The sequence below is a fragment of the Varanus komodoensis genome, unplaced genomic scaffold (assembly GCF_004798865.1).
Source record: "Varanus komodoensis strain SLA01 unplaced genomic scaffold, ASM479886v1 scaffold10, whole genome shotgun sequence".
Classification (NCBI taxonomy): Eukaryota; Metazoa; Chordata; class Lepidosauria; order Squamata; family Varanidae; genus Varanus; species Varanus komodoensis.
The window spans coordinates 31,835,021-31,862,330 of record NW_025335269.1 but is presented as its reverse complement, the minus strand read 5'-3'; the positions used below and the strand labels follow the sequence as shown (position 1 = coordinate 31,862,330).

The window sequence follows — 27,310 nt, the reverse complement described above, 5'->3', positions numbered from 1 at the left end:
TATCAACATAATGTTTCACAAATTGACCTGTGCAGTGGTGATGTGCCTATTTCAGTAGTTAGAAAATGTAAATCTGCTCAGCTAATTTAACTGCAAATTATTGCTAGATAACTCTACAAGAATATTTTATCCTAATAAGTTCATATTGTAAGATCTTAATTCAGTCCATACATGTGCGTGGGCAATTCCTGGTCTTCCCAATTCTTCCCATGTACAGGGGAAAATAATGAAAGCCATTTTCTAGGTCACTGCACCGTGGTAACAGCTGCCAGCCTCTGGCACCTGAATCATTGTGCAATCGGCCTCACGATAAAGGTTTCTTTGATAGGTCAGTACACTGCGTGGCCCACCACCCCAGAAGCAGAATGCCAGCGTTGTCTTCGGGTTTGCCAGGTGCTCAGCGATGCCCCTCTTGGAATATGCAAGCAGGAAGAAGCACAGCACTGGAGTTGAACCTCATCTGGTGTGGGTGGCTGTGTAGGCAGCTTTTGATTTGGTTTGGTGGGTTACAAATTATGCAGATCTGGCCTGTTACAGTCTCATACATGGGATGATTAAGTGGAAAAAAAAAAAAGCAGTTCTTTTATGAACAGGTCTCTGGGTAGGAAATTGGATGAAATTGGAGCTCATGTTAGTGTAAACATGGTCTTTGCCCAGTGTGTTGAGCTTTGCTCCAGTTCCAGTATACGAGGAGTATATATTGGGCTTCCAAATGTTTAAGCATCCATAGAAGTACATCATAAAATCTTAGAAACCTAATTAAAATTAACATTCATTTAAAAAGAGACAGAGTGTTTCTGAGTTCAAAAATATGTTATCAGTATCAAGTTTGGACGGAAATTCTCACTGCAAATAGTTACTCACCTTTAATGTATTTTTCATTGTAATTTTGCAGGATCTGAAGAAACCTTTTGATAAAGCATGGAAAGACTATGAAACAAAAGTGTATGTATTTCCTCTCTGTTATGCAACAACTAATTAGGATTTGTTACCAATAGCTTCTCCTATGTCCATTTATTCAGAAAAATTGTACTACTTAAGACCAAAGAACAAATTAATCATAAATATATGCATAGGTTCAGGATAAGTCATTATCCAAATCAAGATGCTACCATTTTAGGGATAGGTAGGTTGCTTTTATCCCTTCTTCTCTGTGGCAATCCAGGCAGGATCCTGCTCACACCCCTAATCCCACAATGTATGGCTAAATAATAATCCCTTTGCTGGATTAGGATCTGGACCAGGCTTGAAGGGGGGAAGGTTGAAGTTCCCCCTACTGTTATACAGGGCCCCAATCCAGATTGAGGGTCTGCAGCTACTCTGGAATGAGAAGATGACATGAGTTTTGTGTCTGTGTTCGGTGAATCCAGGATTGTCTAGAATTGCAATTTACGTTTTTGATCCATGAGGGATCCATGACAGTATAATTCCATTTTGTGGTTCTGAGGCTAATTCACCTGTGTTTGGAGGTGATGGTCTACAGCTGAATGTGCAATCTACTTCAGGTATATATTCCATGGTGAAACTGCTATGAAAGCTCCTACTATGTTGTTTGAATTATGGATGCTGTTTCATAATGCAAGCCATCATTGGATGATCCAGACATGTCAGGCTCATCAAATGCTTAAATGCTTCTGTTGAATTATCACTTGGTGTAGCTTCCTTTAAGGCTTAAAGATTAGTTTAAATTTTCTGCAAACTGGGGAATGATACTTACTCCTTATGTCATCATGCCATGAGTTTGTAGAATTTCCTGCTCAGGCACTCTTGGTATCAAATACTTAAGCTAGTATTTTGGGAGGTAAGGACTTGCTCAAAAAGAGAGGAGGACACAGGAAAGGAAAAAATGAAGAATCCTCAAAATTGCACAAGAATCTTTTGAAGGCCACCTGAATTTTTAGTCTGGAAACTCAACAGTAATTAGAAAACAAATATGTATAACCCATGCAACATTTTGCATAAAACAGCAATGAATGCACTGCTGTTTTTAAAACACTAGGATGTTGGGCTGAATCCAGATTCCATCCTATCCTTGCAGAAGACATTTGGTACGAGTGCAGCAACGTTTTTTTCCTGTTCTGCACTGTAGTTCCACTAACACTAAAATCTGGATCCAGAGTACTTGGCTGCACAAGTGCTAAGCTTTAGCATAACACATCGCAACATATTGGGTGCCTTCACACACAACACTAAAAACCCTAACAATAAGCAAACATGGTATTCCCAACAGACAATTGGACTCACCACTGGTTGTTGTCTCCTTCCTCACCGCTCATTCCTAATATGGGTATTCCAGGGCAGATTGTGGGGGAACTGAGTTTTTGCAATAATTTGTGAAAATTATCTTTGCTTGCACTGGCATGAATACAACTTGTGCAGGAAAGTATACAAGACTTTTGTTTAACCCTTTCTAAATCCCACTTGAAAAATAGAGCTTTTTCACCTCCTTCAATAAACGGGGTTGCTTGGACTTTTGCAGGTTTGCAAGATGCTAGAATCTAGAAGATATGCAAAAATAAGGACACCCTTGGGACACATGAGTCCCCCCAAAAATCTTGCCATGAAGGGTGTGAATGATGTGCTACCCCTTCTCACAAGCTAAGATCATTCATGCCTTTGGTTACGTTTGGCAGCTTGCCTTTTGGCTGCTGTCAGACTTAAAGAGAAAATAAATTTATATGCTGCCTTTTTGGGGCAATGCTCAGGATGTCTGCAGGCACCCACTTGTATGTGGCCCGTCTGAGTTTCCACATTGTCCTATTCATGGATCTGCAGTCATGCAATGTCTACAGTATATAAATGCAAGTTAACAATATTTTCCCCAAATAGTTGCAAAAATATAGAGTGACATTTTGTTTAAAAGCTTAGCAACCATGGGTGGCCCTTTTGAGGTGACATTGTGGCACTTACAAGGGATTGTTCATAGCCATCAAAATGGGGATTACAGAAGTTAACTTGATAGCCAGCTTTCACATTCTGAAGAAAATGTGGGGGGAAAGCCATAGCAAGCCTGAAACAGCTTGCAATTGCAGTGGGGTGCCGGGGATCTTTTGGAGTGGCTAGCGCTGGCAGTGGCCTGGGAGCTGCTTGGTAAGAGTGGCAAGAGTTTTTGCTTCCTTTTGCCAAATGGCTTAGTAGCTGAGTTCCTGTAACCACAATAAGTTGCGTGTTTTTGGGGTGACACGCAAGCCATTCTGAGGAAATTGGTTCACGTTTGCTTGATATGAGAAGCCATGGTGGGTTGCAACCCACAATCCCTTGTCATGCTGTATGAACCCAGTCTTTAAGGCCAGATTTCAGTTTGTGCTGCCAGTGCTCTTCCACAAGTACAAATCTACGCCCAACATAGGTTGACTTTTGTCAATTGTATATGACTTGTTCCAAGTTCCCTAAGAACAGAGTAGCCACTGGAAATCCCCCTTTAGATTCCCTCATTATGTAAACTTGTCAGTGCACATTGTTGTCAATTTAGTTTGGAATGCAGTATTGCATAACATATGTTACTATAAAAGGTGGATATTCTTATAGTGAAGACATTTGTATAATACTCTCCTGTGATATGAATATCAAAGGAAAGGAGAAAAACTCTTCAAGCTGCAGCATGACAGAAAATCACATTCAATTCAGTATTGTTGAAGGAATATAAGAAACAGATTTTAAAGGAGGAATGAGAAGATGGAGGACAGCACCCTCCAAAAGCTATGGAGGACAGCATTTCCAAACAGCACCCTCCAAAAGCTATGATTACAACTCCCATCGGTTCCAGACAGCATGGGCAATGGTCATGAGCTATGGGAATTACAGTGCAAAACATCTGGAAGACACCAGGTTGAGGAAGGCTGGCCTAGGCCCCTCTGTCTTTCAGCTCTTTTTTATTGTCTGCTACTATTATTCTGGCCTATTTTATAATCTTTTTTTTAAAAGAAACAAACAGCCATTCACCATGCCCTGTAAATCAAAAGTCCTAGTTGGTAAGGTTTTTTTAGATCGACTTTAATCCTATGTTTAAATAAATGCTTTTTTGGGCCAGAGTTTCAGGTCTTCAATTCCCATCAGAGGCCTTTATGAGAGACTATCCTCTCTCCCCGTGGCCATATGGCTGTCCTTTTCTGGAAACATTTATCCCTGCCATGGTGCAAATTTGCTTCAACAAAAAATATTCACCTTTTTCTTATTCATCAACTAAGACCAGTGAAAAGTAGCTTTCCTACCTGCCTCCATTCTCTATTGCGTGGGGATGAAACAGAGTGTAGTTGATGCTGGATCAGTGACAGCTCAAGTATAGTTTTAATAGAAAAGCTACTTTGGCATGGCTGCAAACTGACCTACTCAGGACCTACTTACTGGCAAAAATGCTATTAATAAATCTGGTGGCTGGATCTGACTGGTGCCAGATTATAGCTTCTGCTTTGCTTTTGTTCTTCTACACCATCCCTCATATGTGTAAACATTAACAGCATGGTATGCAGAGACAACATACACAGAAGCAATGCCCATGAAAATGCACTTCCTGCAGGCAGGGGAGCTCTCTGAAAGCATTTGACCTGCTTACTTGAGGGCTAAAAGCAGGGAGGGGAAATGGCAAGTGCAACCCCAACCTTCCCTCATTGAGCAGGGATGCCAGAAGTGGGCCTCTGCTTGCACTGGCAAGACGTTTTACACAACTGGAGGGCTGGCAATGTTGAGGGCAGGTGCTTGTGCACACATTCACATTATCTCTCTGCTTTTCATCTGCACATGATCAGGTGTATTGCTTGCTACATAGGCTAAAGTTATTTAAGAATGGGTTATAGGGTCAGTAGTGGAGTGCATGCTTTGTATGTGAAGAGCTCAGGTTCATTGCCTGGCATCTCCAGCTAGGGTGTTAAAAATGCCCTGGTCTGGCAGACCCAGATAGCCACTGCCAGTAAATGTAGACAGTACTGCGCTAGATGAACTAAGGGCCAGGCCCAGACGAAGTCAGCTTCCCAAATATCCAAAGTGGATTCTGCCCACTTGGTTAGAGCCTGACACTGTGGTTGGCTGGATATTCAAGGGATTAAATGTGAAATATTTGCAAGAATTCTAGAAGGTGATCCCAAGCCCTTGAGCTGCTGCAATCCCTGTTTTTTACCCTCTGTGCATTACTGAAGGTTCTACAGGATGATGTCAGAATATGTAGTTCTGAGTTACTTTGCAAAATTAAAGACAGCAAGGCTTAGAGGCAACTTTGGAAATGTATAATGAATTGGATGATTATTAAATGTTCAGTACCAACTTTTACTCAGCCTTTTTGTTGTCTGAACCAGTCATTGTCATTTACATAGCAGTGTGCTCCTTGCAAGAAGTCGTTTCCAGAAAGAGAGAAAAGAATAGTCTTTGTGCGAACTATGGATTGTGCTAGATTGGCTTCAAACATCCCATCGGGCAGAGCAATGCTGTATTCCCTGGGCAGCATCCAAGGAGCCATAGGATGGGGTAGAGCTCTTCCTCTGCAACTGTAGACAGAGGTGCAGTTGTGGAGGAGGACATTCAGTTGTGGATCTTCCTCCACACTCAGCCACTGTGGAAAACAACTGCAACCTTGGAAGAGAAATCAGGGAGAGAAATGGGAATATATGTTGGTGAGCAGAAAAAGCAGGTGGAAGAATGGAAACATAGGAACAAAGCAAGTCAGAAGGGGCTCCTGAGCCATCTAGTCTGACCTGGCTCTGCTTATACGAGTATAATTCCCAACATGTAGTTGTTCATTCTTTCACTGATGGGGCCTCAGCCATCTCCCTTGGAAGCCTGGCTCCCTGAGCTTTGCCCCATTGGAATGCATCCTGCTCTCTAAAGCAGGGAAGAAAAGGCCATGGCCCTCCTCCACATGGCATCTCCTCACATACCTTATAAGTCACTAAAAGATCCCCTCAGAGTCTCCTCTTCTCCAGGCTGGAAAGACCCAATTCTCTCAATCTCTTCTGATATGTCTTCCCTCCCAACCCAGCTACCATTCTTGTAACCTTGCGCTGAACCAATTCTAACCTAGCTATGTCTCTCCTATCTTGTGGAGCCCAGAAATGGACGCAGTAATCCAGTTGTGGGTGCACCAGAGCCATGTCGAGCAGCATCAACACCTCCCTATAGGAGGATGTTTGCCTTCTTAACCACTGCATTAGGCCAGGATCGACAGAATCCTAAAACCTCCATGTCTCCTGTCCCACCCACCAAATAACCTAGATAAGCTGAAAGCCCCTCTGTCCTCTTCTTGCCTTCCCTGACTTATGTTGGCAGGGCATGGGATAGGCAGAGGGCTCTGATCTTGGAGCCTTCTATCTAGTAAGCAGCAATCCCTTAGGACTGAACTCTCAGTTGAGTGTGCTTTTCCCCAGGGGCTTGAATTACAGCTGTAGAGATTAATCCCAGTAAGCAATGGGGGTTTAATTAAATGCATGCATTCCTTTAATTCAGCAGCCTTAGATAGAGAGTCGTAAAACATTGTTCTTGCTTCCACTGGAATAAAGGAAAATACCTGTCAGGCTTCATTGCCCTTGTCTCTCTGCTGGCATCTTCTTTTCAGAAAGCGAGCCATCTACGTTTTCAGAGAGGTGTGGTGCAGAATAATGCCCATTCTTCTAGCTACGGGTTAGCAATTAAGTGTACCTTGCAGGGTTGTGTACTCCCAGCTGTGCTACTACTTCATTTCTGCTTTGGAGCTAACTATGGTTAGTATTATATCTGCACTGATGCTGATTTTAACCATAGCTGGCTCAGTGCCTGTAGTCTCTATCCTCTGAAGAATAAGAAAGAAACCTTTCTCTGCATCATTCTCTTCTGTTGTATAAATTGCATGATTTTGTCTATATCTAAATAAATAGATATCTATGAGTATGTCTACGGAATCAGGCACAGAGCAGTGGCAAGGACAGCCTAGGTCAAGGTAGGGATGATGGGACCTGCAGTCTAACAACATCTGGATGGCCACTTAAAGAACTTGACCTAGGACTACAAGTTCTTTCCTGAAGCTCAGTGGCTTGAACCTCCCAGTAAGTGTGCCCTGTGTCTGTCTTCCTCGTTGGGGATCTGCCACCAAGTAATTTCCAAGCATACTTATGTGTGCAAAGAATGGTAAAAAATGTATTTTATTACATGCGGTTCACTGACTTCATTTTCAGAAGAGTAATCTTGGCACCAATATGCAGCTCTGAGTGTGAAATGAAGACACTCTCATTTCAGTAACCTAGTTGCGCCTTGCAGGCTGAATGTTCCTGCTTTGTGCTTGCTGCACAGTCACTTACGTTGAAGCAGAGGCCTTAGACAAGGTCAGCAGTGACCTTTGGATAGTCAGGGCAGCAGACTCACCCAGACTTGGAAGCCTCCAAATTCCGGCCTTCTGACATGCATCTGCAGTGCCAGTTGGCTCAGAAACAGAAAGGGATGACAGCTGTGACAGCCCTGGGCTTTTGGGGGAGGGGTGCATTTCATTCAAAGAAAGTAAATTCTAACAGGGAGAGCCATATAATGCTGGCAACGTAATTGAATGTTAGTTAAGGAAGCATGGCAGCTGAAATTTAAGGTGCATGTTAAATAGGGCATGTTGTAAGGATTGCACACGTCCCTTCACGCCCTTAATGTGGGACATGCATGGCCTACATGCTGGAAAGACGTGTGACCTTTGGGTGGGGCACTCCTTTTTTTTTTTAAATAAGTTTTATTTGAAATTATAATCCTAAAAAAACAAAAAGAAAACTACAAACAACATCCATCATCAAAAACATCGAGCCCGCTGGGTCAGCCCCCACACCCTTCTTTTTCCATTTATGATCACTTAAAAACATATTTAAATCTAAGCCAAGTCCCGTTTCTCTAGCCAATAATAAAAAGAGTCCCAAGTTTGATGGAAGTCAGTATCTTCTTTCTCCTTCAGTGATAAAGTCAATCTATCCATTTCTGCACAGTCCAGAATCTTTTTTAGAATCAGCTCATCAGTGGGTAGTTCCTCACTTTTCCAGTGTTGAGCGAATGCAATCCTTGCCGCAGTGATTACACGTAAAATCAAATACATTTCTTGTTTACTAATGTCCTCCGGTATAATGCCTAATAAAAAAAACTTCAGGTTTAAAAGCTAAGGATTTTTGTAACATTTCCTCGAGCCATTTATGTATTTTAATCCAATACTTTTTCGCATTATCGCAAGTCCACCACATATGATAAAAAGTACCCAATTTATGTTTACATTTCCAACATCCATTTGACATATTTGGAAACATCTTGGCTAATCTGTTTGGCGACAGATACCATCTATGGGCAGGGCACTCCTTGAGGGCTGTGCCATCTGTGACAGAGGAACATATGACATTCTGCTATACTGAGCCAGATCTTTATCTAGGCCAGGATAACCTACGCTGACTGATAGTGGTTCTTTGAGGGTTCAGGTAGGGATTCCTTCCTGGAGATGCCAAGCAAAGCACAGGTGCTCTCCCACTGAGCCTTTTCTCTAGGGTACCATGGAGGCATGAAATTCTTAGGGCCTCATGTGCCTCTTAGGGATGTCTTCCTGCATTTCCAAGTAGTGTGTACCCGAATCAAGAGCATCAGGAGCTCCACTCACAAAGAGCAGCAGCTGAGGTTCTCCTTGAGAGGAAAAAACCCTCCAGTGCATATATGTGAAGAGTCTTGCTGGGTTTCTTTAGGATCTTAGTACTAGATTTGTGTGGAATTGGAACTACAGGAAGCTGTTATGCAGACATGTCTCATGAATAGCTGAGGTTACCTTCTATAACAGGATTCTAAAAAAATGCTTGTCCCTTTTAACCTGAAGTGGAATGGACAAAGGTAATTTGCCTGTAAGGCATTCATTATATTTGGGATAGGACCACATGGCTACCAAAGGAACACAGTGCTGTTGTGTGATTCTTTTCAAACAATGATACATAGAAAGTAAGGCATACTTGTGGATTCTCCTTTGGGCACTAGTTTTGATCCTTGAAAGCATCAGTAAAGCTTCCTGAGCAATCAAATGATTTTTCAATCCCTTCCCCCCTTCTATTCTTTCTAAATCTAGTATGTATCATAACTAATTGGATTTAGTTTTTAGTATTCCATCCTGGCTTTTGTATGTGATAAAGAAATTTACATTTATGCATCTGAACTGGCTATACTATCTTTATTTTGCCTGCATATCTTTGAGCTGTGTAAATCAAAACCAAATGCTTAAGTTGCAGCTTTCAACTGTGCTAATTCGTGATTATTTTGATGAAATAATGACTCTCACTGCTCGTCATCACTCAGAATATTTCCTTTGCCCTTGCGGATTGTGAGACAATCTGGGCAAGCCGTTCTATTATCCATCATAGGAAAGATGGCATCTGGCTTGAGATGTGTCTTTAGCCAGCTCCTAGGGGTATTTTAGTGAAGATACAGTAAAAAAAAAAAAGGGGGGGTGGAGATGGAGGGAAGGTCTCTGTTTTGTAGACATGTTTTATTATATTACTATTTCTTGCATGTGTCAGAAGAAGCCTATTACCAGTCCCACATATGAGGTTTGGTTTCTGTTTTTCCAAAATACTTATTTGTTCCTTAATATCATCAGTCTGTGGCTTAATATTATCCAAAGACATGTGCACATACCTGGGAAAACCTGCTAGATGATGTCAATGTAAGGGAGGTGATCATATTGTTTTGACCATTGGGGAGTGTCAAGAATTGAGTCTTTCCTTCAGCAACAATACAGAAATTAGCCATCCTTGATCAAGCACATTTGGGAGTCCTCATAGCAAGGAGAGTTTCAAACTGACTATACAGCTGTTGATCCAGGATTGCTCCTATTAAACTCAGTAGGACAGCTCCATTAAATTTGGTGGTTGGTTGTAGTTTAATTTAGACTGTTTAGCATCTCCTTCAAACAAACAAATATGCTGATGAATGAGATGTAGGCTTATGGCATAGTTTTATTATTGCTCTTCCACGCAGGACAAAAATAGAAAAAGAGAAAAAAGAGCATGCTAAATTACATGGAATGATCCGCACAGAAATAAGTGGGGCTGAAATAGCAGAAGAAATGGAAAAAGAGAGAAGGTTCTTCCAGTTACAAACGTGTGAGGTAAGAGCGGACATGGAGCTCCTTTCATTTTTCACTGGTGGTCATAACTGTTTCTTGGGATCTGCTTTCTGTGTTAACGATGTGGATTTTCCAATTTCTGGAAGGAACGCCTTGCTTTTGTCACAATTACTTGAAAATGCAACAGTTAGTGGGCTGCGTAGCCCTGGAGTCCTCCCTGTGATACCTGTGGATACTAATGTCCTCGGACATCTGCCTTGGTGTCTTGAGGGTTCTCTGTCTCTCCCAATTTTTCTATCTTGTTAGAAATTCAAACTTCTGTTAAAAATATAAAAAAATAGAAGCCTGGCTTGCTGCTAAGTAAAGCACCAACCTGCAGTGCTATCTTTATTTTCAAAAATGCCTTTAGTCCTCATTTAAGGTCTGGAGAAGTAGAAAATAAAAATAGAGAAGGGCTTCAACCCAGCTTTGGTTTGAATTTTGCCTACCCATTCGGAAAAAAAGAAACAAAAGTTGGGGTGGTAGGGAGAGACCTAGGCCCTGGAGCATGGTGAGAAACTAGCAGGCTGCTATGTAATGCTCTGTGTGTACCGGAGGAAGAGAAGGAGGGGAAGCCTGTGCTGATTCTGTTATGTATACGTGCTAATTTGTTTCTTTTGAGGTGGTCTGTATATATTGCCTGCTTGTGTGTATGTGTGTGTGCATGTGAGGGCTGTGTGTGGGGTTTCCCTAACCTGTGCATAAGTTTTGTCTAAGTTTCTGTGGAGAGGGGTTTGGGATATATGTATGGTATGGGTGGGTGTCTCTGAGCCTCAACCAGTTCATTTTCTGTGAAATGGGTGTTTTGCTGTTCTTTATAGAAGCAAATACATGATTTGACATTTGCAGCTAATATCCCACATCTGCTTTGTACTCTGTTTCTTGATAAAATACAGTTTGCCTTCTGTTAAATGGATATTGGCACTGTGGGATTAAAAGAGTGTTTTTGTGTTATGGAACTGATATCCTACCACGATCTCATACTTAGCTTCTTGGGTAGGTTACTCCTCTTTTAGCCTCACCAGTTTGTCTTCTGGGAAATAGGCATTTGTGACTAGTGATGCCCACCATGGTAGCCATTTTGGGAATGACAAACACTCCCTTGGCAATCAGTTGGTGAGAGCGCCCATGACATGAGCCCATGGCATTATAATTCCAAATGTGCCCACTGACCCAAATGATAAACAGCCAAACTGGGGAAGCTTTTATGCAGCTATTCCATCCTCGGCTTAGTGGATTGTCTCCTGTGCTCATTCAAGTTACCATCTGCTGTGGTATTGTAGGGAGAGGAAAATCTCATTTTACTTGAATAAGTAGGCACATTTAACAGCTGCTGGGGAAGAACTGCTAATGCCCTGAATGGCTATAATGAACTTGCTGCTTATGGATTGTTCTGTAACAGTGTGCTAATTTTAGTTTTAAATTTGGTTGCTCTTTGATCTTGTATAACAGTAGCTCAATTTTGAATGAACCTTAAAAAACACATTTGTAATTAGGAATATGCTAATTCAGATCCACCTTCCTCGCTATCTTTTCATATCAGTTCTCTTGACTCCAGCCCTGCTGCTCCAACCATGGTTTGCTGGGTTGTCTGATTCTGGCAAACTATGGTTGGAAGATACCATGAATGAAGCCATGTTTTGGGGTTAGTTTGCAATGTGTAGTTCAGCAGTGACTATTTTGTTATTTCATGCAGGAGTGAACAGCAACACCAACATAGCTCCTAAGTAAGGTCTGTTAAACACCTCTGTCTACAATTAATGGAGGGTAACATGATTCACAGCCAAAGCCTAAACCCATTTCAAAGTAAATGTGCTTTACCTTAAACTTCCCCAGTCTGCTGCCTTCCACAACCCCCATAATTATGGTAATGTCAGCTGGGAATGATGGGAGCTGTAGTCTATGTGCCAGGGAAAGCTATTGATTAATAGAGCATTAAGTGTCCAGAGCTAAAGTCCTTGGTATCATGATCTCTGATTTAACTAGAATATGGTTGATGACAGAAGGAATAGCATATACTTGAGTTTGGACAATTTCACCCCAAATGCTTTGCGCTGTAGGAAATGGTTTGAATATTCCCTGCAACTGTCCTCGCAAAACAGTAATTCTTTTGTGTGTGTGTGTTCTGTTATTTTAACAGTACCTGTTGAAAGTCAATGAAATCAAGATTAAAAAAGGAGTTGATTTGCTTCAAAACCTGATCAAATATTTCCATGCACAGTGCAAGTATGTTTCGTATACATTCCAATAACTGTATGCTCTCTGAAAGCTTTGCTCTTATTAATTTGTGTGACATGCTTTAGTGCTGACACTCTTTGAAGGTGTATATGCTGTATATAAACATCTATACAACTCAGCTGTTTGTATTTCACTCTTTTTTATCCCTGGGCCCTGAATGGTTTGAAAGGTCAATTATTGTCTTGTTGATGTATTATTTCAAATGAAATGAGGCATTAGACTGGGATAATACCAATGAGGCATTAGACTGAGATAATACCATGGCGTATTTGTCTTTCATTTGTAATTTCCACATGGCCATTTGGCACAATTAGTAATCACATTGTGAAAACGAGCATTACAGGCTGCTATGCCAGCTTTCATGTGGCATAAGAATAAGTCTGCAGAATAAGTCTAGCAAGAGACATGAGTTTTCATTTTTCAGAAAAAATTCACAGGATCTGTGTCCTGCTAGCCGTGGGTCTTCACTCAGTTTAAGTAGTCATACACACAGGATTTATGTTCTTAAAGTGGCAGTAAAGTGCATTGTCCACAATCCAGTTACCAAAGACATTTTACCTTCTCTGTGTTGTTTCTTGCTCTGTTATTGAGCGGTTAGCAGTGTGACTGAGGATGCTACATGTTACTTCTCCTGATCATCACGAGCTAAAGCAGTTGCAGGGGTGACATGGAAGAATAATGTTTTTAATCCCCTGACATCCTAGCAAAAAGGATATTGCTCAAAAAGCTGACTAGAGAATTGCTACTATCTTTTTGTGCAATATTTTATTCCTTCTCCTTGGAATTTGATCTTTTCATGAAACTATCTTAAGCTGAAATCCCATTGGAGCGTAAGAGTTGGGAATTATAGAATAAGCATATTTATTCTTGCCCTGTCATAGAAAGGGTTTAGATTATTTATTGTATTCTGTAGATTCTGTACTGTATCCTGTATATTTATTGTAGATTCTGTATGGTGTAGGAGCCCAAGGAATGTGTTTGTGATAAAGTTGCTTCTTCATCTTTAACATTTCAAAAGTGGGTCTTTAAGTTTCTTTAACATTTCAAAAGTGGGTCACCCATGTATTGTGGAATATATAAATATATGTCAAGCAAAGCTTTTATGCCTTGTCTGTTCAGACAAGTTCAGACAAGTTCAGACATCATAAATTAATTGTAATTGTTTCCTTTAATTTTTTTTCTTCTCTTCCAAAGCTTCTTTCAGGATGGTCTGAAAGCTGTTGAAAGCCTCAAGCCCTCAATAGAGAAGCTCTCTACAGACCTTCACACAGTAAGTTGCCACATGTCAGTAATGTGATTTAAAAAACAAGTATATTGCTTTTTAAATCCTGGTAGCTTTCAACACTTATAAAAGGCACAATCCTCTTAAAAAGGAAATGAAACAACAACAACAATTCCTGTACAGTTTAGAATTAAAACCCTGAATCAAATAAATTCATGATGATAATGATTACATTACATTAATACCCTGCTTTTCTTCTATTCACAAGGAATGCAAGGTGGGTTACAAGCTTCTCCTTCTCTCCATTTTATCCTCACGAAAACACCCCGGTTAGGCTGAGGGTATGTGACTGGCCCAAAGTTGCCCAATGAGCTCAATGGCTGATTGGCAACTAGAACCTGGAGCTCCCAGATCCATTTGAAAAAAAATAAAATACAATTCTGAACTGAACCAAAAAACAAGCAAAAACCCATGAGGCAAAGAATAGAGATGGAGAATGTTTAGTTATTCTGAACACAGAGTAGGACACCGGTATAATTGGCATCTCTCAACAGATATAGGAACAACTATACAGCAGAACTTGCAAAGGGGGCTTTTGTAGTAATGGGACCTGCTCAGTCAGCTGCATACTCAAGAGCCCCTTTCAGAATTTGCCCAAATGTACAGATATCTGGGAACAGGATGAGTGGGCATGATCCTTCTCATACACATTTGGTCTATGCACTGGTCTGAAAAGGACAGAAAAGCCCTAGCATGAGGCAGAGTGAAGCAGTTGCCTCGGGCAAATTGGCAACAAACTTCTGGAGAAACTGGTGCACCACATGGCCTGCTGTGTTCCCAACGAGTGAGCCATCCGTGATGAAGACAGATGAATCTGCTGATCCGCTAGGTTTTGTAGTGGAAGTACTACCTGGTTTTGCCTCAGGCAGGAAAATGCAGGCTGGCCCTGGAAAGTGCTATGGCATCCCGTAATATAGAATGTCAGGTTTCCTGAGTAATTTCTACTGGCCCCAAGTACATTTTACCAAAGAAAACGTGTATCTCAGCCACAAAACCACTTGGAATCAAGATGGTATCAGTAAAGATATTATAAGTATTAGTAGAACTGTTGACTTTATTTAGATTCATTGTAGAGCTTAACATTCTTTATCTCCTGAATGTATGAGCGACGAGAAAATAATTTCTCAATTTTTTATTATCTCGCTATCTCCCATGTTTTCTAAATCTGCACAGTCCTTCCATCTAAGCTGTGGCATTTTAACAATTCTGTCTTCAGGAAGTAACCCTTAACCTTGTTTAAGAGGTAAGGAATAGGCCGTTCGTTTGTGCACATCCTTCACCCAGTCACTGCCTTCTGAAGTACAACTCCCTTCCCACATTCTTCTCTACCAGGCTTAGCGGCAGTCCCCACATTAGTGTTGGTCTTAGCTATGATCAGCACAAATGAGCTTCTGTCTTGAGCAGGGTTCGATAGCCAGCTTCATCATTCCTGTTGATGCTGATGTGATCTAACCCCTAACTGTGATTAAGGTCAACTGGGAAGGGCAGAAGGAATTGCATCGTAGGGAGGAAGGAGCTGCAGTAGTCGAACATATAATCCTACAGCTGGCCTCTGCAGTGCTTAAGTGATTAGAAGTATTATCTCTGCACTCGCCCTCCAATTTTATTGCAAACTTTTCTTATGTCTCTGCTTCAGATAAAGCAGGTGCAGGATGAAGAAAGGAAGCAATTGATTCAACTTAGGGATATTTTAAAATCTGCACTACAGGTTGATCAGAAAGAGGTGAGCATGTGAGATGATTTAACATACTGTTCAAATTTTAATGGGAGCACTTCAAATTTTATTGACTGCATGAAATTAGTACTTTTTGGTTTAGGCTCATTGTGATCTTGTTAAGATTGCTTAGAGAACTTAGGCGAGGCTTCTCTCCCCGACTTCTGTTGGCACAAAGATTTCCTTGCTTGCCTTTCACTGAAGAATTACGGTACAGATTCTAGAACTGCAGTGGAGTTTTTAATTATTCAGGGAGAGTTCAAATATAACGTACTACACCCACGTAATGATTTTTGGAAGAATTCCCAGATATGAGTTTAAGTGGAAAACAGTTTTGGTTGAATGTGTCAAATTCATACAGTTTATTCAAGGACAAAAGCTTTGGATCCTGTATCAACCTTAAACAAATTACGTGGATGGAATGCTTAGGCGACAAAAACATTCCTGCCTACATTTCACTGGTACCATTGAAAAAAAAATCCATGCTATGAATACAAAGTGGATATTAGAATTGAAAGCATGTCTAACAAAGAGTAAGACTAAGTGAGCAGCATATTTTTTAAAAAGTTTATGATAAATGAGACTCCTTATCTTAAAAAAAGAGATGTGCTTTTAACCCATATGGACATCTGTTATTAGGGTAGTTTTTTGGTTATCAGATAAAACTTTTCAGAAGTAGGAGTTGTACAGATTTATTGAACTCTGGTTAATGGACTTGGCTTTTCATGGGTGGGAATAGCCTCTAGGTTGATTCAGAGAAGGCTTCAAGCCAACTTGCACAGCTGTCAGAACTGTACACATTAGGACCGCTCTGTGAGCGTAGGTGTGCTCTTTGGCACCCCCTGAGTATGGCCTCTGTCATGGTACATCCCTATAGCCCTCGAAGAAGAGGCCTGCCCACTCTGTTTCCCTGAGGGGTACTGGCCCACAGCAGGAACGATGTCATGTAACTACATAACTCTGCCCCTCAACCTGGTAATCTCCTGTGGCTTAAAACTGTATCAACTGCAAAGCTATACAAATCTGCTCTTACTGAGCAGTCCATCTGACTGAAAATATTATGACAGGCTTCAGCCATATGGTCACATCCGAAGTAAAATTAATGCAGTATAAAAACAAAATAACTGAGCAGTACACACCCCTAAGGTCTCCTTAGTACGCATGCCAAATTTCAGGTTTCTAGAATTCATGTTTTTGGAGCTATGGTGCTGGCAGATGAATGAATGGAAAGAACACATATCCTCTTTTATTGTTATACATTATATAAGAGTAAGTGTCAACTTGTGAAAAAATGATTGTTTTGTGTTTGTGGTCCATACCTTTTTTGTGTGTAGGGGAAGGAATTCTCCCTGAAGAAAATAACAGGCAGAGTAAAATTGGAGACTTCTTTCCCTCCTTTTAACCTCTCTTTCTACACTTCTGTGCCTTCTTACCTGCCTCAGCTAAGGAGGTTGCATGTGGAAATGCCGGATAAGCAACCAGAGGCTTAAATGGGCTGCATATATCAATGTAGATACTGTCCATCCACATTGCTTTCAGTGGAACACCTGTCCAAATGCAGATTCCATCATATTTCAGGGAAGCACATTGGGATATGAATAATCCATGGGAATGCTGCCATGCTATGAGCTATATTTGCTCTTAGATGCATATATGGATGAATGTCTGAGTTTACGTTATTTTAATTTGTGAGGGGGAATTCTCTTCCAATGTTTTAAAGATCCTGTGAGTCTGTGTTGTTGGAGCTTGGAGAAGAAATTACTTTATTTTAAACACTGTTGAGGATCCAGGCTGAATGGAAGCAAGTGGTGTTCCTGCTGTTAATCTCCAGCAGGGGATAATGCCTCCCTTGCTTTTTGATGGCAGCATTCCCATCCTTTTCAATCCTAGATACTTTCTGGAGACTGTAGGAAGGACACAGACAATTTTTTGAGGCAGGATTTTCCTGAGGTACCTTTCCCCATTGAGGCCCTTTATTTTCCTACTGGATGACTTGTTTTAATTTTTCCCATCACTATTGTGTGCACTATATATCCCTCAGTAAGTTCACCACAAGCAGAAAGCAACCGATGTAGAAGTTTCAAGTGAAATAGCTTACTTGAAAAGCAGAATTCTTATGGTTGGCCTCAGCAGAAGGAATTTTTCATGTTTGACACCATTGTAAGTTCTCATTAGACCAAATCCAGCAATGTTATATGCAATTTTCTAGCCCTGACAAATTCAGCTCACAGAAGGGATGAGATGAGAAAGCAGATCCAACAGGTCTTTTTTGGTCTGGTGGTGAGAAAAATTACTACATAGCCAATGACACAAGTTCAGTCCATGATCATGGACTGGAGAATAGGAGTGGTCTGAAATAGGTCTTTTGGTACCTTGGACAGATCACAGAGATCAAACAACCAATTCTGATGGATTCTTGGGTTTGTAAATGCTTATATACTCCATGGCCTTGAATGCCCCCTTGAACAGCACCCCTTCCTGAGGATTGGAGAGCTTTAAAGGGGCCAAAACATGGCTTGCAGCCTAGCAGTCCATTACTTCTTTACTCTTTCCTCCTAGCTGTGTTGCCTGCATTATTGAGCAGGCCCCAGGGAGCATGCAACTCATGGTAGTTAGGGAGTTTCTGTCATAACAGTGATAAGAAACACTTCCATGCATAGGTTGCTGAAGAGGCAAGATTGCTGAATTAGAGTAAAAAGAAACTCAACTCTTCAGCATCTAGCTATATGTATAGTATATCCCTGGACATGCATATCATTTTGCTGGGTTGCAGTAGCCTTCCACATCCTCCCGATGTGATGGACCACAATTCCTATAACCTGACTTAAAGAAACTTGGGAATCAATCATAGAAATATGAGTGCACACATAGAAGGATGGTTTCAAAGCTATATGTACATCTATATGTACTATTACATATTCATCTGCCCAGACCCTAACATATCTACAGAGGTCCTTCTCCATGAGTGGCCACTAAAAGAAGCAAGGAAGTTAAGCCACAAAGGGAAGAGTCTCCTAGTTGTGGCACCCCATCTGTGGAACCAACTTTCCAGAGAGGTGGCCTGGTGCTGACCCCATACTTTTTGGCACCAAATCAAAACCTTTTTATTCACCCATCATTTTAATTGTTGAATAGATGGTTTGATTTTATATTGGTTTTTATTCAGGTTATGATTGAATGGTTGCAGTGAATCAGTATTTTGTGTTGTCTATTACTATTTTATTTTCCTTGTTAATTGTGGTTATTTTCTTTGAAATTGTTATGATTATTATGTTGTTATGATTGTGTTTTATGCTGCAAGCTGTTCTGAGAGCATTTGTTACAGAATGGTCTATAAAAGCTTTAAATAAATAAAGATTAGGTTTTAATATAAATTATTCTATTACTGCATCCCACTGGTATACTGTCTGATATTGTTGGTTTTTGTGCTGCAACTGATCTTCTTTTTTTCCTAAAATGCATTTGCCTTTTGTGACCGAAGTCTAGGAGAGTAAGTCCTTTGAACATTTCTATAAATAGTACATTGCATGATTGTTGAGTACATTTCAAGTAACTGGCCTTTCCTTCTTAAAGCATTGTCTCATCTATATTTTGTTTTGCAAATTGTATGCGCTTATATTAACTATTTAACCTGGAAAAATTGGATGCAGGCCAAATTATACAAATAGTTATCTTAGTTCTTCCAAGTGTCAGTACTTGCATTGCAAAAAATGGCACCAGCTGCACATAAGAGTGGGGTATCAAAAGGCTTGGGGAGCCTCAAGGGTTTCATAAGGGCAAAATAGCTTTATGAAAAACATCTACCAGGACAAGCAAAGCCCCAACAAAGCCCAAATGGGGTGTGAGCATGCTCACTGACAGGCAGACACCAGAAAACCAGGAGGGGACCAGAAACGGAATGGAGTTTCTGGAATCTTGAACTGGAGCACGCCACACTGTAGCAATATATCACTTATCTCACTTGTTTGAAATCTGTTTTGTTTTCTGAAATCCAGTTGCTTGGCTTTTGTTATTCTAGGAGTGCCTGTGGGCTTTCCTGTGTTTTGTGTTGTGTAATGAAAAATATGTGAGAGGTGTGCATGTACATTAGATTTCTTGAAATGTTGTCTCTTTTCAGAATTAGCTAATCTTAACTGACACTACTGAGTTCAATTGGTAATTTATGGAAACTAGTATTCAGATAAGGCTACAGCAAGAAAGGCAACGCTAGGATTACCATGGATTGTATGGTCATGTCATTTTGCCATAATGATTGGTATCTGACTCTTCAGAGGCTGTTTCAGATTTCAAATAACATTTGCAGAATAGCTATTTTGGATAGTGCTGAGGCCATCTGAATTTCAAGGGTGGTATTGAGCTATGTCCAGCACTAGCATTAATGATGTTGCACTACAGTAAACCAACACTTGTGCAATTTAACTACTATTTGGTAGGAAACAGGGAAAAGCAGTAATTGGTTGCCAGGTTTTGGGAGCTTTTCCTGTAGCTCTACCATATGTTACTTACGTTGTGCAAATGTTAGTTTATGTTAGTGAAGTGTCATGCACAGTTGGATGCTAGTCGGATGTTCCCATTTTGTTGCAGAGTAAAAGAGGGAAAATTGTATATGCATCTTTTGTAATCTAAGCAAGTCTGTCTTTTTTACTGGGCTCTCTATGGTTCTGAATAGAGGGCGGGTGGGGGGGGGGGCTTAGCCAGTTGAGATGAAATGATATGAGGCATACTGTTCTTTAACCAGCTTCTTTCCCCCACCCCATCCTTTCAGGATTCTCAGCTCCGTCAAAGTACAACGTATAGTTTACATCAGCCTCAGGGCAATAAGGAGCATGGGACTGAAAGAGATGGCAGTCTTTACAAGAAAAGTGATGGGTATGTATAATCCTACTTCAGAAACAAAAAGTAGAAAATTGCTTGGGATCTTTTGCAACGATGCAAGTTACACCAAAATTTAGATCACTTTGTCTCTTTTTTTGAAAAAAACAGAATCAGAAAAGTGTGGCAGAAGAGGAAGTGCACAGTTAAAAATGGTTTCCTTACCATTTCCCATGGTACAGTAAGTATTTGTTTAAAGTGTTCTATGTACAGAGCCTATTGCTAATACCAAAAGCCGAACTATGCTGTAGATGTATTTATAAATATGGAATCAGTTAAATTCTTTACACAGAATATTCAATAACAGGGATATTAAAAAAAACTTAGCAAAATTGTTCTGAGAATCAAATACTCTTGGTATGAAACCTGCCCAGTGATTTGTTGTTATGTCTGATGACAGGTTAAAAATATTATGCAGAAAAAAACAAATGAAGCCATGTCCTGTGCAAATGAGTGAGGAGAGAGAGCATGGGGCAATTTGCATGTAATGGCAGTAGATCATGGAGTAATGAATGCATTACATACCTAATGCTTCCTGTAAATAACCTCTGATCTGCCAGATTGGAAGTTTTGAGAGTGATGTGTGAACCTGAGCCAGTAGGTTCTTTTGGCGCTAAACAACTGAATGTCCTCTATATAAAATGCTCATCATTTGGAAGGGTCCTTGATTTCCAGGGGTTAACAACGCTCTGGGTACACACCTCGTGCTCAACAAGCAACAACAGGCTTGGGTCGTTCAGAGAAGCAGACACTGGTTGCAGCCAGCATGCATCCTTGTCAATCATGGGTTAAGGAGCACACTCTTTGGTGCAGTGATATGCGAACTGGATCTTTAGGCAGCGAGCAGAGATGCTGTATGACTGCTGTTGTATAGGAAAAGGTTCAGTTCAGTGTACACTTCTGAAAAGGTGGTAGAAATAAAATCAATTGTGAATTCAGTCTTTCTAAGTGAACACAGGGGGAAGATAAAATATATTTGCCATGCAGTCAGGAAATAACTGATGAGGAAGGAAAATAACATCTGATCTTGATAGGAAGGTATATTCTGCTAAACAAACTAAGATGCTTAATTGTTGGGTTAAATCGGGGTGGGGAAACGTCAAGTGGCCCACAAGCTATTTAAACTCCCCATGAGACACATGTTGTTAGTCGCGACGTCGTGTCCGACCCATCGCGACCCCATGGACAACATTCCTCCAGGCCTTCCTGACGCATATTGTAGGGTGGCAAAAATGCCCCCACAGCTTTGCTGCCAGTTTCTTCAGCAAATCTCTAAAGAAACCTAAAGTGGCCAGATCTTGTTTGTTTTTTCATGCCTGGGCCTTTACGAGGTATACTGAGGCCACAATTGTGACCTTGGAAAGCAGATGCCATGGTTCTTTTTATGGTGACTGCAAGGGGGCAGGGAGGACTTGGATTGTGTAGTCCCCCTCCCTAAACTATAGTGCTGTGTCTGATTTTGGGAGGAGGAATCCCTGCAATGCTCCTCCATGACCCCAGCATTGCTCCTTAAGAAGATAATTTACTTGAGGACTAAGTGCCCAGAAATTTCCAGCAGCAAGGGCTGGCAATTACTGAGCAGACAATTAAGCTGTGGATGGAAAATAAATATTTATGCTGCTCACAATTCTAAATATTCATAATTTATGCAATCAATAGATACAATATAAGGCGCCCAGTGTCAGGCTTAATGCTCGGCCATTTACCACATTTCATTCATTCCTGCAGAAAAGCAGGCAGCAGCGTGTGTGATAGAGGATCAGGGGATATACTGATTTAATATATATTTTGGTATATGTTTTGATGTTTATTTTTCAATAACTGATTTTCAGCCACCTTGCTTGATACCTGAATTTGAAATGTTAGGCAATGAAATCACCTCTTAGCAATAGCATCTTAGCAAGAGCCTATTACAATTTTTCAATTTATTTTAAGGACACACTGTTACTCTTTTCTTAGAACATTTCTGCTTATGTGTAGTTTCTGAAATTAGCAGAATAATAAATAGCAATTTCTTTTTCAAGACAGTTGCCCCTCTATTGTTCCCCTTTTGCCATTACTTCACGCTGGCTCAGTTTAACATATTTGGAAGATCATGAACAAATTGCAAACATACACATTCTCATCTCCACTATATCTTTTATTCATGCCTCTCAAGCATGGTTTAGCATTAATCATAGCTTCCCATGACATCTGAAATTGGTAACTAGGTTAGTGTATGTCCTTCGAACCCCACTTTCTAATTCTGGTTTGGAGGCAAGTGGTAATCATGGTTTGCTTATTTCCCTGAGGGAGGAGGCTCCCAGTGGCTACTAGCCTTGCCAGCTACGTGCTGCCTCCTTTACCAGAGGTAGCATGTCTGCATACACCAGTTGCTGAGGAGCTTGGGCAGGAGGAGGTCTTGCACCCATCCTGCTTCAGGGATCCAGTGGGCAGCTGTTTTGCCACTGTGTGTATGGAATACTGGACTAGATGGACCTTGGGTCTGATCTGGCATGGCCTTTCTTACGTTGCTATGATTTGCACCTAAAAGTAAGCTATGATTAGTGTTAAACAGATAACTAAAAGGACTGAGCAAGGAGAGTGGAGCACACGAGACTAATTTGTTTCTGGTTGTACAGATCATGGTTTGGAGATTTGTCTGAATTGATTTACTGATTATTGAAAATAATTTCACGTAGGACTAATTTCCAATACTTCTGGCACAATCCTGTCTCCAGTTCTGCTTGGAAAGTAAATCTCAGTGAATTCAATAGGACTTAATCCCTGGTGGGTTGGTATAGGACTACCTTTAGGAAAATAAACGTAGATATAATTTCATATGTAATTTTCTTTCAGAAAAGTAATCTCCGTATAAAATAACCATCACTTAGAAAGGTCATTGATTTCCAAAATTAGATGGGCTTTTAATATGATTTGGAAAATAGAATCATTTTATCATTTCTGTCCACCAGGTAGAACTGTGTTTCTCCTAGTGGAGAGAAAATGAATTGAGTTACAACCTGAATTCCAATAAAGTTGGACAGATCACTAGTGTTCTTACTGGTGGATGAACTTCTCTGCTAAGATTAGAATATCAATCAAGATTTTTTATTGTTTTGTCATGTGTAAATATTACCAGATTAATGCCTTCTAAGCCTTTCTGTTGTTCCCATCTTTAAAGCAGGTATAGAAAGCATTTATATGCTCTGTACATGGTTGATAAAGCCTCCTTTGGCAGTCCTAGAAATATATTCTTCATTGGTTATAATCCTGAATTAATGCAATCTTTTTCTGTCCTCATGTTAGTAAGTTTCCAGGAAAAAGCCTCAAAATACAACAAGAAAAGTGCTAAAAGAAAGTACTACTGCAACCTCTTGTGTTTCATCAGCTGATGGGTATTGGCTGATGCCCTTTGGAGCATCTTTAATGTGCACCTTTTAATATCGCCATGGTACATAATGATAGTTTCATATCAATAGGATACATTCAGTGGCCCGTGGATGAAACTCATCCCATATACTTCTTGGCAATCCATTTTGTAGTCACCCAAGACATGAAGAATTTCTGCCCACAACTGGCACCTGTGCGGCTTTCAATTGCTAGTAACCCATTTTCTTTATCCAGCTAGGAATGCTTACCAGAAATTGAATTCTGAGATTCACATGCTTCAGATACTGGAAGAACCTGTTCAAGCCTTCAGAATTCCTTGTCTGAATGTATACTGAGAATAATCACAGCTGCTCTTGGCCTGGAATTTCTTCTCTGAATGAATAGCAATAATTCTGTGGCCTTTTAGGACAGTCCTCAGCAGGACAGACCTACTAGGACTTTAATTCATTAATGGTTTAATGCTTGCATTCCTGAATCTCCTGTCGCTCTGGGTCATGAATCTATTTAAACCGCTTTATTCTTTTTGGCACCTTCTCAACAACAGGCCACCTACCTTTTTCCTGTGCTGTGCTTGCTTCTAGACAGTCGCCCCCCCCTCCGCCCCCAGCCACAGAGCCTTTTGGAGGGTGGCAGCAGTTGTAGAGCTTATTATACCTGGAGATGCGCTGAGGTGCAAGCCTTCCTGGTTCCTCATAACCTTTAATCCTAGATAAATCCATCCAGCTGTGGCTACTCTAAAAGGAGCCTGCTGCAAACTGCTCCATTCATCATTGCTGTAGATATTCTTGGACCCGAGATCAAATTTGCCCCTGGGTTCTTGTGCCTGGATCTTGAAGACCTGTCTGGTGAGGTGTCATTTCTTTTTAGCTACTTCCAGTCTGCTCGCTATGGTGTACATTGTATCTCCAAATTCCTATACCCTATTTAGAAAGGAATGGCCATTTTTTCCTTCCTGTGTTCTCATATAATTCTTCCTTCACATATGCTGTCACCCTGGGATAGTTAAGTTGTTCCCACAGAAGTGATGTGTAGTACTTTTGCCATCCCCTCTCATGCACTCCTTTTCTCTCTCTCTCTTTTAAATCTCATTTCAGCTGAATTTCCAAATAAGTGCTGATGTATCTTGGTCCCACCAGCTTGCACAACTAAATGGGACTCTTGTTGCTGTTTCTTCCTATCTGTATCGATACATGAACTCTCTTGTATGCATGTGCAGTGCCCAGGATAGGTCTAAGGAGGCCTTTAACTAGAAGTGTGGTGCTCACGCAGTGGATGCATGCATGATATGCTTACAAATGAGAAATAGCTCCTTCTAAATTGGGGAAATTAGCTCATATATCCATTAAAGTCCAATAGACTTTCTTTTTAAAGGTTTTTTATTCTTAAAACATGCACATGCACAATTATTAGAGAAAAAGACAATGGCTTGATGGGTATACCCATCTCTTCAGACAATGGTTGGTATCCTGAAGCCCTTCCCCTAATTTCATGCAGCCCTCTAAATGCAGTCAGTTCAGGCCTCTTCTAAGGGCTATTTGCCCCTTCCCTGGCAGAGAAGGGATGGCAGAAATAGAGAAATGAGAATATGGTAGAGGGCCTATCACACAGGGCAATGTCCTAGTTCTCATAGCCTGAACTTGAAATATATAGAGAAAGAGGAAGGAATAAATAAGGAAGGAATGTGGCCCCATGAAATTTCAGAGCAGGGACTAGAGTGCTGTGTGAACAGGGGAGTTCAGGTGCTGGTGGTAATGATGGGCCTTGTGGTTGGAAATGGATAGAATTAGGAGGAAAAGCAAAGGGGGCTATAATTTATATGACTTCAGAGAAAGGGAAATCCCACAGATATAATTTCCTTGCAAACAGAAATACCCTTTGGGAACAGATGACCCTTGTATTTCTTAGCTTTAGTTCTAATGGAAACACGGGACAAGAGTCTGGAGCTCAGTTATAGGTAATGGGCTGTACCATGTGCTCTGGAAACACCTAAAGCAGCCTTCCCCAACCTTGTGCATTCCAGACATGTTTCGACTGGAACATGCAGAATTCCCACTCAATGGATCTGCTGGATGGGAATTCTGGGAGCTGCGGTCCAAAAACCTCTGAAGGCCACCAGGGTGGGGAAGACTGATCTAAAGGAAGGGCCTTTGGACAGGTAATAAAGGGAAGACCAAAGAGAAGCTAAGTTGTTGTTAGAGTCCTTGAAACCACCACAAATTGCTTAAAAGTAAATATGAGAAGACAGCCTTGCTAAAGGGCTGCTTCTTTGTTCTCAATAAAACTCAAAGATAGTGCATTCTTGTTGAAACTTTTTGGTATCAGCTTCCTACTACCTTCCCTAAGCTTCCAGTGCAGCCCCTGCCCTCACCAATGCTTTCAGCACCTCCCTACACCTAGTTTTCTTTAAATCTCACCAGCAAGCAAACAAAAAAATGTTTCTAGAGCACCATGGACAAAAAAAGTTAAAACCTATCTTTCTTACAGGTAAAGTTTTATTTTCCAGGGCTCTGTAGCTTTCGCCTTTTAGGCACCCTATGGTGTTTCGCATGGAATTCGGGGGTTGAAGAGATTCTCTCTGTATGTACAACGTAACTGATATCTCTGGACGACAAAGCAGATAGTGAGTTCAGTTGGAAATAATGAGGGGAACTCTGGCCCTGGAAACATGGAATCGTTACCATGGCAGGACCAGAGAATTGTGTTAAGAAAGAATCAAAATGGATTATATTAACATAATTAGGACCACAGGTTATTCTCAGAGCTAAGACACATGAGCATGAGGAATTCCAAGCAAAATGATGCATTTAACCATTGCTTGAAATCAAGAGTTAATCTGTGGTGTTGATCCGTCACAAGCCCTAGAACTGCAGCAATGGCTAGGATGATGAAACCCTGTCCCAGAAATGGCACCCTCATGTGTCTTGCTTCTGACTGTGCAACAGATTTGGTCTGTAATTTGGAAGGAAGATACAACAGCAAAATGGAATCCATCACTTCAGTGTCGCCAAAACATAGAATTTGCAGTTGGTTTCTACTCAGGGACTCAAACCTTGAGTTCTCAGGGTTCAGTGCATAACTGGCCAGCAGTATCTTTGTCTGTGCATGCATATACACACATGCGTACACATGCTTAAGCGTGAGTGGAAGCACCATATATCTTGCTCTCCCCGCTCTCAAGTACATGGCCATTCAATAAATGTACAATAAAGGAACATTCCCTCCACTTTGGTATATTTTGTGCTATCAATCACAGTAAAATAGTTCTGGACAATCTTCACACTTTCATTAGTTATTGCTACACATTACTTTTTAACAGCAAGGCAGCAGTTATTTTTGAAGACAGCATTGTCTTCAGAAAAATAAAATTAGTTTATGTACTAATTCAGAAGTAAAATGGGAAGCTTCCCATTCTTCAGAAAAGAAAAAGAATAAATGCTGTGTTATATAACATTTATTTTTAGGTGCTCTAACATCTCTGTTCACAATATCAACAAGATGTACCTGCAATATAATGTTGCATTCTGTGACATTACACTGATTTAGCAGTTGATCTCCACTGCCTCCCTAAGCCCCTGACTTACTGTTTCAATAAGGCTGTTCAGGTCAAGCTCCTTATGAAAAACCATGGAGGTTCTGGCCGCATACATTTGTTAGCCCTGGTGCATTGGCTTATAATGTGTTTTTTTTTTTTGTTTTTTATCTAATCTGGAACATAAAACTCAATTCTTTGGTTCATTTGGTTCCTCTCCAGTTACATCCTATTTTAAATAGG

The 27,310-nt window shown here is 40.7% G+C and overlaps 1 protein-coding gene across 3 annotated transcripts in view; it reads left to right on the top strand.

The window, feature by feature from the left end:
* Positions 1 to 27,310, top strand: part of ASAP2 (ArfGAP with SH3 domain, ankyrin repeat and PH domain 2) — a 109,066-nt gene that overhangs the window by 42,856 nt on the left and 38,900 nt on the right. For all 3 annotated transcript variants that reach the window (XM_044418394.1, XM_044418386.1, XM_044418377.1), the window contains exons 5-11: positions 896 to 945; positions 9,934 to 10,063; positions 12,201 to 12,286; positions 13,493 to 13,568; positions 15,217 to 15,303; positions 20,060 to 20,163; positions 20,278 to 20,347. In XM_044418394.1, the coding sequence (XP_044274329.1) occupies positions 896 to 945; positions 9,934 to 10,063; positions 12,201 to 12,286; positions 13,493 to 13,568; positions 15,217 to 15,303; positions 20,060 to 20,163; positions 20,278 to 20,347 (603 nt within the window). The remainder of the gene's footprint in view (positions 1 to 895; positions 946 to 9,933; positions 10,064 to 12,200; positions 12,287 to 13,492; positions 13,569 to 15,216; positions 15,304 to 20,059; positions 20,164 to 20,277; positions 20,348 to 27,310) is intronic.